Source organism: Falco punctatus (assembly GCF_963210335.1).
Source record: "Falco punctatus genome assembly, chromosome: 8".
Lineage (NCBI taxonomy): Eukaryota > Metazoa > Chordata > Aves > Falconiformes > Falconidae > Falco > Falco punctatus.
The window spans coordinates 29394661-29414336 of NC_137588.1; the positions used below are offsets into that span (position 1 = coordinate 29394661).

The 19676-nt window shown below is 35.8% G+C and overlaps 1 protein-coding gene across 4 annotated transcripts in view; it reads left to right on the forward strand.

The window, feature by feature from the left end:
- Positions 1–19676, forward strand: part of PTPN4 (protein tyrosine phosphatase non-receptor type 4) — a 111777-nt gene that overhangs the window by 58057 nt on the left and 34044 nt on the right. For all 4 annotated transcript variants that reach the window (XR_013930026.1, XM_080399521.1, XM_080399522.1 and 1 more), the window contains 5 exons: positions 1315–1435; positions 2538–2625; positions 3791–3879; positions 9905–9968; positions 15883–16055. Coding sequence is in view for 3 of the 4 variants with exons in the window: in XM_080399521.1 (XP_080255647.1) it covers positions 1315–1435; positions 2538–2625; positions 3791–3879; positions 9905–9968; positions 15883–16055 (535 nt within the window). In the remaining variant the exon portion in view is untranslated. The remainder of the gene's footprint in view (positions 1–1314; positions 1436–2537; positions 2626–3790; positions 3880–9904; positions 9969–15882; positions 16056–19676) is intronic.

Genomic DNA, 19676 nt, shown 5'->3' on the forward strand with positions numbered 1-19676 from the left:
GAAGAGGTGAAGTATTTGATAATGAAGCAGGCACTGTGAAAAGTTCATAACATTTTGGGCTTTTTAAGAATGCAATATGTTTATTTTGCAAATATTACAGAGGTGGTGGGGGCTTGCAGTACGTTGTAGTTACATTTATATATGAGATCCTGCTGCCCAAGTTCTTCAGTGTGCAGACTTCTGTCTAATGATTTTCTGTGCATGCCTATTACTAAACTGTCCCTGGGTTTAGCTTTTGGGATTCTTTATAAATATAGGTAAACAGCACACAGATCTCAGACAGTCCTGTATCCTCTGTAGTGGATTTTAACAAGGCATATGCACTCTGTTATGAAACCTGGTCCAATTTTCCAGTTTTTAATAATTTAAAATAACATCTGTTTCTGGCGATGCAAGTGCACTAGACTTCTTTCCCACTTTCCTTTCCCTTGCTTATTCTCCTGCTCAGTGAGTGCCTTCATGCCTCCTGTCATTTCCTCCGTGCCCTGTAAAAGTGTCGGTAGGCCTGCCCAGGACCCCACATCATGCTGTGTTGCTGTGAACTTTCCAGTTTTCACATGTAGGTTACTTATCAGTCACTGTCAATCTGTTAAATGGATTGCAGATATTTAAAGCTGATTTTTTTTGGATTACAGTCACAAAGCCTCAAAGCCTGTATTTTTAGCAAATGTTGTTGTTCGTATGGTTCTTATTCTGACGGCAAATGTGATTTTGGTTTATTTCATGTATTTTTAAGAAAGTGTTGCAAATTATATAAATGCACTTCTTAGTATTTTCAAGTAAAGTAGTTTCAATGTAGCTGTATGTATGCATACTTTTTTTCCATACATACAATTGAACATACAAAAAAATATTTTTCTAATGCTTCTGAATGTGTCTTGGTACAGAATGAGTTCATGGTTTTTGCAGATCTTAATGAAGAAATAGCAGTTGTAGTTGCAAATATATTTATTGTGTAATCACATGAAAGCAAGCAAAGGTAAAATAAAGAAAAAAATCAAATACCTTGAAGTATATTATTTAGTGCTAGCAATTATGACAGCATTTATTAATTACTTTGTGTATTAAAGATTAAACACTTCATAAATTTCCTTTATAAGTACCTACTCAAACCTGTCTTTTAATTATTTCCATGGTATTCACTGAGAATGTAACTGTTTATTCAAAAGGGAAAAGGGGACTTAAAATGTCTTCTCTATTTTTGTTTGCTGTAGATCTTAAAGTATGTGGGAGCAGAAACTTGTGAATTTGGGGGCATTGCACAATGCCAAGTACATCAGTGATAAACAATAACCTCTCTTTTTAATATTTTAGCCGAGCTGGGAGACTACAACCATTCAGAAAACTTGCCAGGCTACCTCTCAGACTATTCTTTCATCCCTAGCCAGCCTCAAGACTTTGAAAAAGAAATAGCAAAATTACATCAGCAGCACATGTAAGGATTTACAGCAGAAGATATTGACTGTCTTTGTCAAATCCTGACTGCTGGTGCTGTGCTATTATACAAAAATTGAGTATTTTGTCTTAAAGGTTTCTGTTGGGGTTTTTTTGTTGCTTTTTTTTAAGAGTATGTTTAATGTGATTTTTTTGTAGATTGTCTGTATAAGAAATACCATTGATACTCTGCACAGATAGAATGTCTATGACAGAATGACAGGGAAAATAAGTGAAAAAATGAATGTGTTAAAGGTACACTGAAAACAGTATTTGTGTGTATTGCATAGCATATTAACTTGGCAGGATATAATTTCAGATTTTTTTTCACTGTTTGAGAATGCTCTGTGCATAAAGGCTTTGTTTTCATGGGGCTCTTACCAGAAAACAAAGAGTTACTTTAAAAGTAACAAAGTCCTTTTCTTCAGTATCTGCTCTTTCCTGTGTGCAAGTCTGTGACCTTTTACTGAAGAGGAAAAGGCCATGAAGCAATGGAAAATATTTTTTTTCAGTGTGTAATGTTGTGGTACTTTTTCAGTGATGGTTCTTGGTATTTCAAAGCTTAAGTGCTTTTTGATACAGTTAAATTTAACTTGTAAGCTATGTTTACAAAAACATTTGCTGAATTGGGGCATGTTGTTGGCTTTAGAAACTACTGAATGTTGTATTACATTTCAGTCCAATGGCTTAGCAAATTCTCTTAGGTAGGGTAAAGAAATTAAAGTGAGTTGATGCTAATTTAAATTTTAAACATGAGCCTTGGAGAGAAATTGCTGTTATCAATACAAAATACAGGACTGCAAAAGTAATTTCCAGGCTCTAGAGCTCCACAGACATTTAAATAATACAGTGTGCTAGAAATAAAATGTGTGTTTGCAAGGTGTGTTGTAGACTCTTGTAAAGACTTTTGTCTATGTGGAAGCACAAGTATTTTTCTGTTAAAATTTTGGGGTTACAGTCTATTTATGGTGAGAAAGGAAATTCAGATTTCAGGGTAGGGGTAGAAGTAGTAAAACAAATGCAGATTTTCTGTTTGAGCTCACTAGGGAGCCTGATGTGGGGGGTCTTCTTAGAATGTTTCTGAAATAGCTTCTTTCTTTCAGAGGGTTGTCTCCTGCAGAAGCAGAGTTCAATTATCTCAATACAGCACGTACCTTAGAACTTTATGGAGTTGAATTGCACTATGCAAGGGTAAGCTTGGATGAAAGAGTGTTGTAATGTGAAAAATGGATTCTTCCGAGATTCATGGAAAAAGTAATATTTATTTTTAGTGAGCCTTCCTGGCTGCTTCTTACAAGACACTAAAAAGGAATATTACCTTATTAGGTGCCTAACTGTAATTTATCAATTTCAATAGCCACTATTTCATAACATTTTGTAATTTGGCCTTAGTTGTGTGTGTTATTCAGGTTAAGCATTGTTGGCCTGAATGTCAATTCAGTTGGCTACTGATGAGTGAGAAAAATGTATTTGTTGAATGTGCTTTTGATATTTAAGAATCTGTCAGCTTTAAGAAGTATTTAATTTGCTTCCTATGAGAACCAAATTATAAGTCATTGTCATATAATATGAATTGTTAACGTAAGGTGAAGAATGTACTATGATTTGATAGTGTCAGTTTTATCTGGTAAAGCAAGTAGTTCAAGGTCTTGACTCAAACAATCCTAACCGGTCAGTGCAGTGTTACCATTTCTGCAAAGCCACTAAATACAATTTTTGTAGTAACTAAGACACCTCTAGTTTTTAAATATTCTTGTCCTATTCTTTAAAGTTAGAGAAACTTGCAATAGAATCTGAAGTGTACCCCACTGCTCTCTGTATCCTGCTGTTGTTGCATATGTATTAAGAGATCTATACCAAGTGTTTGATTAGAGTGTGAAGACATTTCAAGAAAAATGTGCTGTTTAAATATGCTTACAATACTCTTTGTTTTACAATCCCTCCTCTCTGTGTTCTGAGATTGCCATTTCCTCTCACCTAGGAATTTAAGTAGCTGGTTGCTTCTAGTGTAGCAAACATCAAGCCAGTTTATTAGTGTTGTCATTTGTAATAAACTGCTAGAATACTCTATGTTGTGTATTTCTTCAAAGTTGGTGGGAGACAGAAAATCTAACATAAGAAATAAAATTCTGTGGTAGCTTATAAAGAACCTGGAGCAAATATTTGGGCTTGTCTTAAATAAGAATGAATAATTTAATTCTTGTCTTATTAAAACACATTTATTTCCATGTTAACTGAGATCTGTTTTACTATGTTATTTGTGTATTTAGAGAGAGAGAGAGATGAGAATGAATATATATGAGGTTTCAAAGATATTTATATTGTTCTTCAAGTAATTTTCTATTTTCTTTTAAAGGATCAGAGTAACAATGAAATAATGATTGGAGTGATGTCAGGTGGAATACTAATTTTTAAGAACAGAGTACGAATTAACACCTTTCAGTGGTAAGGACAGCTGTTTAAGCTAATGTTTTGTTGGGTTTTTTAAAACATGTTTTTATCACTACCAATGTCACGTGCTTTAAAAAAAGACTGCAACTTAGTTGTAGAGTATCAATCTGAAATTATTTATGTTATGCTGTGGTATGGGTAATTTTATGATGGGGTTTTGTCCTATTTTTCATGCTGTGCTGTTAAATGATTGTGGTGCGAATTGTAATGCATTTTTTTTCTTCAGGAGTTTGTAAGTGTACTTTATGTTTAATTAACCATATACGCAGGGCCAGTGTTATGGTCTAGCTCACAGTTTTTAAATAGACAACTGAACTTAAAAGCAATTACTCTCCAGGTTAATATTTTTATCTGTTTTGTGACGTATAACTTAATTGTGCTGTGTGTGTTAAATTTAATGTAGGTATGGCACTTGAGGATAACTGGAGCATTCAGGATATTGTCATCTTTTCATCCACAGATAACCATTTTCATTATAAGGGTTAAAAAAATACATTTATTCCAGAAAATGCTGTCATTAATTTCTTAACTAAAATAGTTTTTAAACTGTTTTGTAAACATGGAGTTATCCTCATTAAATACGTTACTCTAGTTATTGCTTCTTAAGTTGGGATCCAGTTCTTACTCATCCAAGAAGGGGAAATATCTATAAGAAATCCTGTTCTACATTATAACTGCTGTAGTGCTCTACAGAAGTTATGCCACCTTTCCTAGTGGTTGGGTTTTTTTAAGCTCCCTCAGAAGTAACCTTCCCTTGGTTTCCTTTGCCTGCTTGGAATCCACTTTGACAGCCTTACTTATTACATGTGATTGAGTGTGCTACAACAGCATTCTGAGTGAGCGAGGTCAGCCATATAAAAATATCACAATCGACATTAGTTTACCAGGCGCAAAAGCTGTTTGCTCTAGAAAAATCACAAGAAGTTTTGCATTTTCATTTGCTTTTGATTTTGCATTTTCATTTGCTACTTGTGTAATGCAGTACTGGACTTTTCTAAAATGTTCTTGGCTAGTCTGTCATCTTCATATAAACAGATTAAATTGATTACCACAATTGAAACTGGAAAATCTTCTCTCTCAACTCATACTGATACTGGCAGTTGAAATCCTTGAGGTTTTGTTGTTTTCTGTTAGCATGGGGTAAGATCCATTAGTGTATCAGTGACTGTGTTCACTTAGTGTGTTCCTTTGGAGAGATTCAAGAGTTAATCACAATCTTGATCTTTCCTGCAGCCCAGTAAATTTCTGAGACATTCTGGTTTTCTGTGTTAAGCTTAGTCTCAAGTTTTGTTGTAGGAGGTTATGTATTCTGTGGTTTACCATATTGAGAAACCACGTGAATGGTCAAAGTTTAGTAGATTTGCCAAGAGAAAGAAAAAGCAAAGCTATGACATAAGTGTTATTCACAGCCAGATACAATTGAATATGGTGGTAAACGTTTTGCCTGTAAGCGCTGAAGAAAAGTAACCCTGAGGCAATTATGGAGCATGTAAATTTTCAGTCTCCATGGTTAGCTGGGTAAATTAAAACTGCCTCTTGCAATGGTAAGTCTGGAGCTACTGTACTAGTTAGTCAGACCTGCCTTTATACTAATGACACGTTCTAAAAGAGATGCCCTTCATCTGCTAAGAGTTTTGAAGTGTTAGAGCCATTTCTGGGTTAAGGCCTCTTTATAAATGCAATGCTGTAATAACCAGGAAGGTTTTAATTCAGGCTCTTTTTACTGCTGTTATTTTTTTGGAAAACAGTAATAGTAGAAATAGGTTCTATAAAACACACTGGTAAATTACTGAGTACGTACTATGTAAGTCATAATTAAGCTACATGTCCCTACTGGAAACTAGAGGTTTCTGTGAGCGCTGCTTCATATTGTTTGCATGCCAGCATTGCTGATCTAAATTCTTAGTGTGGTTTTTGTGTGTGTAATTACCTAAACAGTTCTTCTTTGTATTCAACCATATCAGCTGACATCAGGGATATTAATTTCTTCCTGTGAAGACTATAGTACCAACAACATCGGTCTTTACCAACAACAAAAAAAGACACACACACCCATTTCATCGTATTACAGGCTATCTTTTGCTATGAGTAAGGATCTGAAATTTCAGTTCTCACAGTATAGCTCAGTAGTAGACCTGCTACCTTTCCTTTTTATCCATAGCCATGCAGCTGCTCCAGTGACACCAGTACTGACACTTTTTCCTTTTGCTCCTGAGCAACTGGAGTTGTGTAATGTCTTCCCAGTCCTTTTTAGCTATAGTGAATGCTTAGATATCCCTTGGTCAGTACTCTTGAACTGAGTTTGGAGACAAGAGGATAGACATGCATGTATGTGGGAAGAAACAAAAGTTTAACTGTGTTGCTCAGAAAAGAATCAAGTAAAATGTCTGTCCTCTCCCTCTTTCTTAATTTGATATTATATCTAAATTACATATTATGAACTTTATGATCATGAGGAGAAATTAAACAGGAAGGAGACAAGGCAGGAATAAGGCAAAACAAAGATAACAGCCTTTTATCCAGCGTGTCCTAACCTGATCTTCCTGTATTGTGCGTAATTCCTCTTTTCCTCAAACCGTGCTACCAGGCACAGAGAAATGGGAATCCAGGGAGTAGATCTTGCCCTTGAAGACCAAAGGAGAAGATCATGGAGTACCTCAGCCTTTCCTTTTCAGCCGTGGAAACATGGTTTCTTTGCCTCTCCTTTGCAGTCAGTGTGCCCCTGGAAAGCTTTGTTGCCTTTCACATCCATTGCCAGTTGCGCTTTGGATTTCCTAGTTTTATCCCTGAATGTCTAGGTAGTACTTCTGTGTTTGTCCTTGGTTATCTGATCCTGCTTCCACATCCTGTATGCTTCCTTTTGTGTTTGATCTCAGTCAACAGTCCCAAGTTCATTCAAGTTGGCCTCCTCCCATCCTTGGGTGTTTTCTAGCACATCAGCCTTTTAAGATTGGCCATCTCTCCTCAGTTCACATGGCCTAAAAGGCAGCTTCCAAAACATTTAACTTACCAGAGCTCTGAGCAAGCTGGAGTTTCTTCTGAGCTCCGGGGTGGTTTAGTTTGCTGCATCTCTCCTCACTTCCTTCAGGATCTTTAGCTTCACCATCTCACAGCATCTGCAGCCAAGTTTGTCTTTGGCTACTTAATCTGGACAATCCTTCCTTGTTTGAGAGTTGTGCTGCCAAGAGCATCTTGCCTAGCTGACTGGTCCAGAACCTATGTCAAATAAGTCTTGGTCAAGAAATTTGCTGGAGTGCCCTGTCTTATCACCCTCCTGGCTATTGTTGAGGTGCTAAAGTTCTTAGTGAGAACCAGGGCTTCATATGAGATTCCTTCCACATGTTTAAGTACAGTCCTCACTTTAGACTAGGACTTTAAAAAATCTTTTCATTTAAAAAGATGTATCTTATGATTTAGGATGTCTGAGATGACTGGGGACTATATAAATCATACCAGGAAAATATTATTGATGCCTGCCTGTTCTTACCCTTTTTCTTGGATATGCACCATTGCTGACAGTCAGAGAAAAGAAACACAGGCAGACATGCCTTTTGCTTTGGCTGAGTATGGATATTATTATTTAATGACTAACAGGGTATTAGAAGTGCATATGAACTCTCTTACCTGCTCTATTTTTCAAAAATAGCTGAGTTTCAGCTTTGCTGAGTAATTTCAGTGACTCTTATGGGTCAAATTAGACCTTAATGGCTAATGTTACAGTTTTGAGCCTGTTCCAAATGGTTTCAGACACTCTGCCTAAATTATGGGCTGAGATTAAAACCCAGCATGTATAGCTTTATTTCATCCTTATCATTCTCCTTGAGCCTGTACATCACTGAAGTCAGTAATTTTTTTAGTGGAAATGGGGAGGGAGAGTAAAAGGTAGTAGGATGATTTTGTAAGTGGAATAATTTTATTTTCAGATTTTCTGTTGGCATGCTAAGCAAATCTGATATGTTGTAGAGTGTGTGCGGTTCATTTTTTAGAAAAGGTATATATTAAAATGTTCTTTTAATTGCCCTGTACCCCGAAATTTTAGAAAATTAATTGTAAAATACTTCTGGTTAACTGCAGCCTAAATAGTGTAGTAATTTTTTTTTCTATTTTTTTCCACAGTCAGAGTGCTATAATCACTACAGTCTATCCTGTGCAGCAAATTTAGGACCCATCCCTAATTATTTGTAAGCAATTGTTTGCCACAGGAGATGCTAAGAAAATTGCTGCATTGCCAATGGAATAATTTGTTTTCAGTAGATAAGTTGTAGCCCCCTTTATAGTTTCTAATTCTTGATAAACTAACTTCAATAGCAACAATTTGTTAAGAATTGGGGGGAAAAAGCAACTCAAAAACAAACCCAAAAACCAGAAGACATAGCTGCTTTTTTATTTATTTATTTATTAACTGATGGCAAAGGTAGGAAAGAAAAAAGAAGTGGGAAGGGATTTGAATAAGCATAATTCAAAGGCTAATAGTCACAGGCTCCCTTTAAGTTACTGGAGATAGAAACACTCTCAACCAATTAGGACATCCAGGTTAGGTTCCTGCTCTGAAAAATCCCCTGGAGGAAAATGTCTCCATTTGATTCAGTTAACAAGATAATTTCTATATATAGATATCCAACTTAGGTGTCTGTTAATGTTTTACTTCTCATCCTTCCTAGTCTAGAGGGGGTTTTATTCAACAAGGTGATTAATATGCAAGTAGTAATTTTGATCACTATTGAGGTCCCTGTATATTCTTAATGAATAAGTTTATCTCAGAAATTGTAGCACTGTCTTAATGGATGTGGGGTTTGGGTTTTTTGGTTTTTTTGGGGTGTTGGGTTTTTTTGGCGCTTTTTTTTCCTGTTTTCTTTTTTTACTTTAAAAGTAAATAAAAGTAAAGCTTTTTTTTACTTTACCGAACTTGAAGTACAGGGAACATGAGATGATAGTTCAGATTAGTAAGGGTGCTCCTTATAAACATGCTGTGTAAAAGGTTGATTGCAAGCCCTGAAGAGTTTGCTGTGTAATTTCCTGCAAAGTAACTGTGATCTAGGTTCTCTTTTGCTTTAAGATTCATGACAATTGTCAGTGAAATCTCCTTTGAGTGAAATAGCATTTTAATTTAGTGTTCTGCGGTTTTCAGCATCATATTAGTTGTTCCTTGCAAATTCACAGGATTTACTGTTTTTTCTTGTTACAATTGTAACCTTGCTTTTATTCCTGACCAAAATAATATTCCTGTATATCTAATAAAGGGTGTGCACTATCATAATATTGTGTTTCTTTGAAAAAGTATATAATTAGATTGTGACGGAAATATGGCCTGTCTTTTCCCAATTAGCATCACTAGTGTTGTAGCGACCATCTAAAATTGTCAAGAATTACCGTCAGCACCTTCTATGTTTATAGATAACCTGCAAGACAAAATTATCTATAGGCTGATTTTTCCCAGTCTTGTGATATTTTGAATGTTTTTTCCTCCTCATAATGTGATGATTTTGATTTGTTTTGTTTTCTACACTTTACAAATACCAAGATCATGAGTCCTTATCTCAGTGCTTGTATTCTGTCATAGCTATTTTAGTAAAACAAGTTCTGGTTATATTTAAAGACATGTAAGAACATAGAGAAAGAATGTCTTTCAGGAATCAGGTGAAGTTCAAAGTATTTTTTCATATTCTAAGGGATAATTAAAGTGGTCTAAAAAAAAAAATAAAATCTGGTTGGAATGACCTCAGGATAGAATAGCTCTTTGGACTTTGGAACTGGGAAAAGATATTTAAATTACCAGCTGCCTTGGGTTTAGGGTGGAAACAAGTGAATTTGATAGATAACTTAAATATACGGCTCATAAATTTCAAATTATACAACCTGTTTTGTATAATCTTTGATATCTTCTGTCTATGGAAATTTCATGGAAATGAAATGAACTCTGTTCTCTCTAGAAAGTATATTTTCAGTAGGTGTATTTAAGCCTTTAACCATGATTCAGTATACTAAGTGTTTAAATATTGTGATTTTATTTTTCACTTAGGTTGAAGATTGTAAAAATTTCTTTTAAGTGCAAACAGTTTTTTATTCAACTTAGGAAAGAATTGGTGAGTACTGTTTTAAATTGCATCTCAAAAAATGAGAGAGCAATGAAATTTCTCTATGCTGCACATTTACATTATGCTGACTGATATGTTGATTCTTGCCTTTATCTGCAATTAAAAGGCCACTTTCACTAACATTCTGGCGATCTCTGTTCTCAAATGGGCCATTACAATGCTTTAGAAGACTTTTTTTCATTTGATTTACCTTATATTTTACATACGTTTAGTTTTACATTTGTATGCAGGAAATATAACTTGCTTATATAAGATGAATGTTGAAAAGGTTAAAAGTAAATCAATATTAAATTTAAATTTCAGAAGAAACCAAATTAAAGGTAATGCTTAATGCTGCTTCAGTTGTGTATGTGCTTGTAAATAAAGGTTTGATTAAAACATGCTGATTTGTATTATTTAGATTTAGTAATACAAAGTTGACTTTATTACTTATATTTAAACAGAAGAGATAAGAATGCCTTTGCAGTTTTAAATTACGTATGGTAATTTTTTAATGCCTTCTTCTAAATTGGTTGGGGAAAAAGTTGAAGCTTTCTGTGAGCAATGTATGTTTCACTGCTTATGGTGTGTGTTTGCTACCCTGTGAAGCAGCACAGGACCACTGCACATTTAATTCAGCAAGAAATGGCTTGTTCCATACCTCCAAGAGATTAGTGTAAACCCATCACAGACACATCACTGGGGAAAGATGGAGGAATTAATTAAAAATATGACTATTTGATTAACTAATCAGTTTAGTTAAAAGGTATCAGTTCAGAAGTAGGATAACAGGACTTAGAGGATTTTGGAGTAATTATGTGTAGAAAGAAAGGAATCTTGTCTATTACATGAAATAAACAGGAGGATCTGTCAACATGAGCAGATATTATGCAACGTGAGCAGAAAAAAGGTAATGATACAAAAAAGGGGGGGACAGGGAATATTTAATCGTGGTGACACAGGTATTTCTTAATACGCTGCAGGAGCTACTGGGTAGTTCTCAAAGGCAAACTGATCTCTGACAGCCCAGAGGTCAAATTTTGTCTTGATACCAGTGTGTGCAACTTCCATTACAGTTGCGGGAATGTTGTCTTTAGATCTGAGACAAGAATTTGGGTTTTTATTTGGAATTCAGAAATTTTGAACTATAGTTGTTTTCTAAATCGGAACTTGAGGAAAAGGTTGTAGTAGCAGAGTTCAGAACAGCGATGACTGAGATACCCACATATAAAATTGGATTGGATTTTGTATGAGTATTTTCTCTTCTTTCTGCAAAAAAAATTATGCATATAATTGACAGTAATATAAAGATAGGTTTCTCATCTTGTTTTTACCGTTGCTTTTTAATACTCTGTATATTTACTTGCACCAGAATGTAGTATATGTAACTAATGTAATTTCTTTTCTGAGACGTCTTACCCAAGCCAAAAATTAAAAAGCTTTGTGCTGTTTTTCTTTAAACTCTATGTATCAGATGGAATGAATGAAAATTAAGCTTTTGACATCAGTTTTCAAGTCATGAATATCTTAAGATCAAAGCTTAAATTTGGCTTCCAAAGAAGGCATACTTAAACTAATTTAAATCAAACTTAATATTAACATTGTTATTTCCAGAGTTACTTTCCCCGACTAGACTCATAGGATAAGATTCATCTCACCTATATTCATCTTCATTTAGGTTAAAAGAACGTATTTTCTGTTTCGTGATCACTAGCTAGCCAAAGCTAATTATTAGACTTCCTCTAAAGTAACCAGATACATACAAGGGGTGAAACATCTTGCATGAATTGGAAGTACGTTTTAGGATGCATTAAGTTGCTCTCTGGTGGGTATGTGCTTACTTTTGCTTTCATTCCCATTAACAATAAAGAGCACAAATGGCTCTCTTTAGGCAGCAGAAACTAGGTGAAGTGACTCAGTGATTGCACATTTGGTATGTAAAATACCTCTGATCTAGTGCTTTGAGTGTATATTTAAAAGCACTGATTTACGATACGGCAGTGAAAATACAGTCATGGTATGCTGATGATGTTTAAAAGTTGTGTGTAAATATATCATAAATTGTACAGCTGAGTAACCATATTTATTCAGCTGCGAAGCTGAGATGCTATAGAATGTTAAATTAGTGGACTTTGGATAGGAATTTTCTAGTGTTTTTGTTTTTTCCAAACTGGGCTGCATATGCCCTAGTTTAAGCAGTCCTAAACAGATATTTTTCAAATAGTGTTAATGAGTGTTGAGAGCTTTTAATTGCAACGGACCTCAAAAGTGCAAGTGCCTTATCTTCTAATCACCTATTAAATTTATTCCCTGACTTGGCATTGCTTAGAGGCATCAACATAAGTAAAGAATTATTTGCCTGCTTTTAATAGATTATATCTGTGTTTAAATAAATCACTTAAGTCAGATGAAGCAGTTTAACGTCAAAGTCATTTTCCACTGGTAGCATAATATAGTCTTGAATGGAAGCTGATTTCATATTCTGACTGCTATATACCGGGAGCACACATCCACCAGAGTAGATTTTCTTTCCATTGTTTCTTTATGGTTTTGTGGGGGTAAAAGAATGTTGTATGTATGACTTACTCATCTGACACAAAAAGCTCTCTGAGCTTTAACTTCAGTGGCAGGTTTTTTTCACCATATTTTGTGTATTCTGCCTGTTCTGTATGCGGCTTCCCTTACATGCTTTGAAGCTGTTTGAGAATTATTAAGTAGTTTCATTTTTCTGCATGTTTCCCTAAGCTTCTAGGTTTAGGTAGTTGCACTCTTGGCTGTTGTAATGTCAATAGTTAGCATCAAACTCTTAATGCAATCCAGTATTCTTTAGTGGTCTTGATTCTTTAGCAGCCAAATAAGCTGTTCAGCATGTTTCTTTGCTTTTTTAGAGCCCTAATATCCACTGAAAAATTACTTAAGTCTGTAAAAAAACAATATCATAGGTTTTGTCCATGACCAAGACCTGGTTTCAGTGAGAGGCCAAAATGATTTATTTTCTTTTTAATTTTATATATACATGTTTTTTTTTGTCTTGCTGACTTTTAGACAGAATGTGGGCTAGAATCACAAGGCAATATATGAGTTTATCTGCCCAAGTACATACTTGATCTTAAATAACACTGGCATTCATTAGATGCCTAGTTGATTGCTGCCTAATCCTATTGAAGATTTTGCGTTACAAGCAGAAACTGTTGGCACAATCTGTGTTGCATTTAAGCTTCCACAGGACTTTTTTCCACTATTTGTGGAACATCTTGAGTCTCTGGAGCGTCTGCCGCTTATAAAGCACAAGTCTTTTTGTGTCTCTCAGAGATGGGGGTAGGGCGTTTTTGCTTTGTTCTGGGATTTTTCTTTGTTTAGGCTAAGTGAAAGGGACCCACTAGAGAATATGTTTTTCAGCCCAGTTTCTCTCCTGAGCAGCGAAAGATCTGAAGTCCCTGTTTCAAATCAGGCAAAGGTGGGTTTGAATGAATGTCCCCACCCAAGGTGAAAATGTTAAGGGCTGAGCTGTTGTATGAGAAGGAGGCACCAATATAGATTCTGCTTTTTTTGTTTGTTTTTTTGTTCTTTTAATAAAATGAACCACAAATATGACTTAGACCTTTCTTTCCCCTATCCCTCCAGTGTTTCATCTTGGATTCTATAGGTAGCCTGCTATATGGTGTACATCTGTAAGGTTATGCTTTAAATTAACTTATATGGTAATATTTGCCTTACCTGAAGTTTCATGCTTGGGCCCTGAGCCTCATCACTGGTATTGCATTCCAGCTGCTTCACTCTTCTCTGCCTCTGTAGCAAGCAGACCATTTTCCTCTCTGCAGTAGGAAGCATGGACAAAATTAGTGAGATAGTAGTTTCAGAGCAGAATCCAACTGCGACTCCCTGAAGTAGTCTTCTAACACTATCTCAACAGACCTAAAATACCTGTATGTCATTGACATACTATAGAGCATTCAGCATCTTCTTGGAGCCTTGTGGTATAAAAACGTTTTTGTAAGCCGCAGTACAACAGTCCTGTTACTTTATGTGCTTTTGGCTGAAGTACCATGGACATTGTAAGCGTTACCTTGGGGTCTTATGCTGAGCCCGCATTGATTCAAGCCTACTATTTTCAGGGAAAACAGGGTCAATCTTATTCTAAATTCAGCTACCAGACAGCAGTAGAACAAGGGCTTGCACCCCAGAATCATCAGCAAAGATGAATTTCAAGTGCCCAGCTTATGTTTAGGTATTACAGAACCAGCAAGGGTGGATAGAAAAAGGATGGGTGCACTAAGGAGCCAATATCTTACACTTCTTTACATTAAGGATTGATTCCTCGCTGTAATTGAGATCAAGGGTAGGGTTTGAGAATCAGTTCTCTCTGTACTGCAATGAAAGCCTTAAAAGCTATGAATAGAACTATTGTTAAGGTACCTTTAAAGCTCTAACACACCAAGTTCCTGTGAAAGTGCTGTTTCGCATTACAATTAAGCTGATCTAGCTGCAGCTCCTTCTCATCATGCGATACCAGCTCCTCCTTCATGCTTCATGCCTGATCTAGTGATCAGATGGTGGCATGAGAATCAGATCAGCTTGTTCTGTGAAGTAACAAACTAGGGGAAACAGGAGAATTTCCCCACCCCCATCCCCCATAATTACAATGCTTTGAGAGACATGAACATGCATGATCAGCAGCTCATACAAGTTGTCAAATTCTATTTTCCAACACTTTAAAAGGCTGACAGAGCATTAACATTTGCTACAGCATGAGGACTTTTTGTTGGAATCTAAAATCTTGGTGGGTTCATCCTTTACTGGATGCAGATGACAGTCCATAAATTTTACATAGTTGCTCTTTTGCAGTATAGTAATGTATCTTGTTTATATTATGTTATTTATGTTATTGATAAAGTCTTTTTTAACTGAATAGGTAATGGACTTTATATCTGTTACCTTGTTTGTGGCTTTTAATTTTTAAGTACTTTATTTAATATGTCTAGAAAATACAGGGCACAGTTGGCAGTACTTGGATATTAAAACAAGAGATATAAGTAAATTTTGTCAATTAAAGTAAAATATCAGGTTTTATTTTCTTGCATGTAATTTCTTGAATTTCATCAATAGATACCCAGGGTTGCTGTTTACTTTTAAAATGCATTTTATTCTTTACCCTAAATTCCTCATGTGGCTGAAAATACCGTGTCCGTCTTAGCCGTTAGTCTCAACTTCCCAAGTACAGTGCTGGGAGAAGAGTTGCAGGTCTACATCTGGGTATCTCAGCAGATCTAAAGATAAGCAGGCCAGCAAAAGCTTAACTTGGAAAAGGAGTTTACATTTAAGTGAAAGCAGTTTAGGTGTGCTAAATGTTGTGGAGGATTTAGTACTGTGAAGAGAAAGCAGAGTGATGATGGTGTTTTCTGACCTACAAAGGTTGTAATCAAGCTCCCTCAACAGGCAGAATATCTTAGCTTGCTTGCAGTTTTGCTTATTTCCTTTACCAGGAGCCTAATTGATCATTTAGAAGTAGACTCAGTTGCTCTTGAGATCAATAGCTGTTACCAGTCTTTAATTGGCAAGTGTGCATGACAATTCCTCATCTTAACTGTTGTAATCTTGAAACAAGGAGGCATGTTGCCTTTGAGTTCTTGAATCACAGACATTTTTTTAAATGTCCTACCTTTTGGGACCATTTTTTGCCATCTAGACTTGTTTCAGTATCACTAAACAGACTGTTAACCTTTGAGCAGGCTCATTAAGAAAAAAAAAGAAAGAAACCTTTGAAGACAACTTAGAGGTATTTAAAAAAGGTTTATAATACATAAAGTTAATGTAAAATTCAAAGAGCATATTTTTTTTTAAAAAAAGCTAAAAGTATATATCTTAATTTCAAAAGTAACTTTGAACAATTTTTATCTGAAATGATTTTTTTTCTCCTCTTTAGCATGAATCTAGAGAAACATTATTGGGATTCAATATGGTGAATTACCGCGCATGTAAGAATTTGTGGAAAGCTTGTGTTGAACATCACACATTCTTCCGTTTGGATAGACCGCTCCCCCCTCAGAAGAACTTCTTTGCACATTACTTCACTTTGGGTTCCAAGTTCCGGTACTGGTAAGTCCTGATTTAAAATATGTGGGAAAGAGCATAAGCTAACAGGGAACTCATCAATAAACATAGGGAATTATTTAGAATCCTGGTTATAAGGTGCCATAATTCAAGCAGTTTTTCCATCCTGCAACTGTTCCCCTTCCCTGTTGGCCTAAGTTTCAAATGTTGCCAGTAAATTTCTAGAATAGCTTGAAAATATAATTGTTGTATTATTAGTGGTTGTTATGAAGCTAGTACTCTTGAGATTGTCTCACAGGCTGCATTTCTAAATAAAGATCAAACAGAAATTAATGAAAATAAGATTGTACAAGTAAAGCCCACTTAAGATAGATGCATGCTAATAGGAACTAGGTGAAGACAAGAGACATACATATTCTGCACCAAAACCAGAAGTTCAGAAAAGAAGTATAAAATTAAGTCTGTAACTTCTAAGGATGAACTTAACATAATTGCAAAAATCTTGGAGGTGCAAAGAATGACTGTGGAATAACTATAATCCCCAAGTATAATTTCTATCGATGGAGTAGGTGGTGTTGGTTTTTAGTGTATTATGCTTTTCATAAAAAAGAAAATCCCAGCAACTGAGGTAACAGCCTCTGCAAGTAATGCAGAATGCTGGTAGTTTAAATTGTGCCTGAAGTAGAGAATAACGGAGCTGCTACTAATCACCTGCCTAGAATGACAGCAGTATCTGTGATGTACAAAAGGAGATGATGAAAAGCTAGACAACACAGTAACAGACTGTTTCTGTTACACTTGGGGGTTGTAGAAATGTATAAAGAGGAAAGTAATTTGGTGGCTAAATTCTTATACCATTTTTTGACCAGGATTCACAGCACTCATTTGAGAAACATTCTGTGATCCTGAACAGTGTTTGAGAGTTGGTTCAATATTATTGTAGTGAATTTGGGGGAGCTTTTTAATTTTTGTAACTATTTTGAATTTGAATAATTGTGGTTAGTATTATAGGATAGTTCTTGGAGGATGACATTCATTTTATGTTAATGTAAGATGAAAAGGGAAACTGCCTAAAATTTAAGATGATCATTAAAGTTAATGAAGCAGCCAAAAGGCTAGAATTTCTGTAGGTAGTTTGAGAGATTGTTTAGAGGCAGCATAATAGTAGTAACATGGCACACAAGGAGAGGCTGAGGGCAGTGGGCTTGTTTAACCTGGTGAAGAGAAAGCCAAGGGGGAATTCTGTAGCAAGCCTAAAGCTACTTCAAGGGCAGTGTCAGAAATGGTGGAGCCAGACTTGTGCTGGTAATTGCAGGTGACAGAGCAAGGGGCAACAGCCACAGATTTCATCTTGAAGATTCTAGCTGGACATTAAGAAAAGTTTTTGGGTTTTTGTTTTTTTAGGAGAGTAGTGCATTACTGGAACAAGTTACTTAGGGTGGTTGTGGGATCTATTTTTGGAGGCTTTCAAAACTTGGGTAGACAAAGCCACGGCCAGACATGACCTAGAGTTAACAGGAGATTGGACTAGAGACTTCTAGCCAGCATTTCTATGAGTAGAACAAACTAATAAAATGCTGAATTGCCAGGGATAGACAGAATTATGTCTAGTTCTGAAAGAAATCAGAGACATTAAATTGTTGAACTATTAAATGTGTTACATAATTTATTGTTTCCATTGGTCTAAAAGATTATAATGCAGCAAATTACAAAGCAAGGTGGTTGGATTGTTGTTCTTCTTTTTTTAAAAAAAAAGCTTCCAGGAGAGATCAAGACTACTGATGAGAAAAACTGATTTCTGTACACTGTCTTTAAATTTTCAAAGTAGTTCTAATAGTATTCCTTACCAAATACTCATTAAAGAAGTTAAACTGCCAAAACCTGAAGAGTTTTATTGTATATTAGCAACCATTTTAACCAGATGTGTAACAAATAGGTTCCTTCTTCACAACAAAGGGAAGTTACCACTGAAGTGATACAGGTTTTTGTAGCAAAAGCTGAAGTTGGCTGTAGAAAGTTTCGGTGGTATGTCACAATGAGTGAGTAGGCAATAAAATGGTAGATTGAGTTCAGTGTCTAAAAATGCAAAATAATCTACACAAGGAGAGAAAAGAGGAGGAACGCCAATTATAAATAAGCTGTTACTGTCTTGGACCTTTGTAGTTCTCTGAAAACATTAAATCAATTATAAGTAGGAGTTAAAGAAAGGCAAATACAATGTTAGAATTACTGGAAAGGAATAAAGGAAAATGTAGATGGCTTACTGCTTGTTGGATTTAAAAATGTATAACCCTAGGAAGTTAGTAGGCAGCAGGTTTGAAAACAGAGATTTCTTAGAATCACAACATGGCAGAGGTTGGAAGGCAGCTCTGGACACTGCCTAGTCCAATGCCCTGTTCAAATGGGGTCTGCTACAGCAGGTTGCCTAGGACAGTGTCCAGCCAGGTTTTGAATATCTCCAAGGATGGAGACTTTGCACCATCTCTGAGCAACCTGATCCAGTGTTTGACCACCTTCACAGTAAAAAGTTTTTTTTGTTTGCTTTGTGAAGATTCTTTTTTATTGCTGTTGTTTTTTACCACCTTCTGTTTAAGTAGGATATCTCATATTTTAGTTTGTGCCCATTGCCTCTTGTCATGTCACTGGGCTCTCTTGAGAAGAGGCTGGCTGTATTTTTTAATTCCCTCTTCAGGTATTTATAGGCACTCATTTGATGCCCCTGAGCCTTCTCCTCCTGAGGCTGAACAGTCCCAGCTCTCTCATCTCCTCATGTGTCAGTCACTCTGGACCCTTAATTGTTTCTGTGGCCCTTTGGTTGACTTGAAGGACCCTGGAACTCAACAAACACAGCACTCCAGATGCAGTCTCATCCGTGTTGAGTAAACTTGCTTTCCAGCCAGTTGGCCCTTAGCCTGTGCATGGGGTTATTGTTCCCCAGGTGAGGGTCTTTGCATTTCCCTTCACTGAATTTTATGAGATACCAGCTGGCCCATTTCTCCAGCCTTCATACATACAGTAGTTCTGTAATATGAATGTGAAACGAGCTAATTATTAATGAACAGTTTGACTTTACGATGTAAATGTCCCTGTAAGAAACAAAAAAACCAGAGTTTTAAGTATCAATATACTTTTACATGTATCCTCTGAGTTGAGTCTGTGCCTTGGTATGAAGTTATAAATGGGGAAGTGGGTACAAGAGGGAGTTTTGTTGATATCTTGCCACCACTATCAACTGCTGATAGACAGCCCCCCCCAAATTGCATATTTTTTTCTAAAACAGAAATTATGAAATATTACAAAGGATTTACTTCGACACAAGACATCTGATCTTACATGAAAAGTCAGCAAGTTAGAAGATCTGATCTTGGTTTTGACAAGTTGTACAGAAGAATACAATTCTGATTTGTTTATCTTAATTTATTCATGATATTTTGCCAAACTAAGTAGCAACTAAGATATTAGTGATTCAGGGAATAGTTTAGGAGGAGTACGGAGGAGATGCTGTGACTTTTGAGTGTGGCTAATGGAGAGGATTATAGTGTTGTTACCTGAAGATCCAAGTGGAACTTTTTTATTGCTTTGGATAAGAAGAAAAAGGAAGAGAAAAATTTATGTCTTCATGCCTAAAATTAATTGGTCTTTGTTAGAGTTAGACTGTAATGGGGA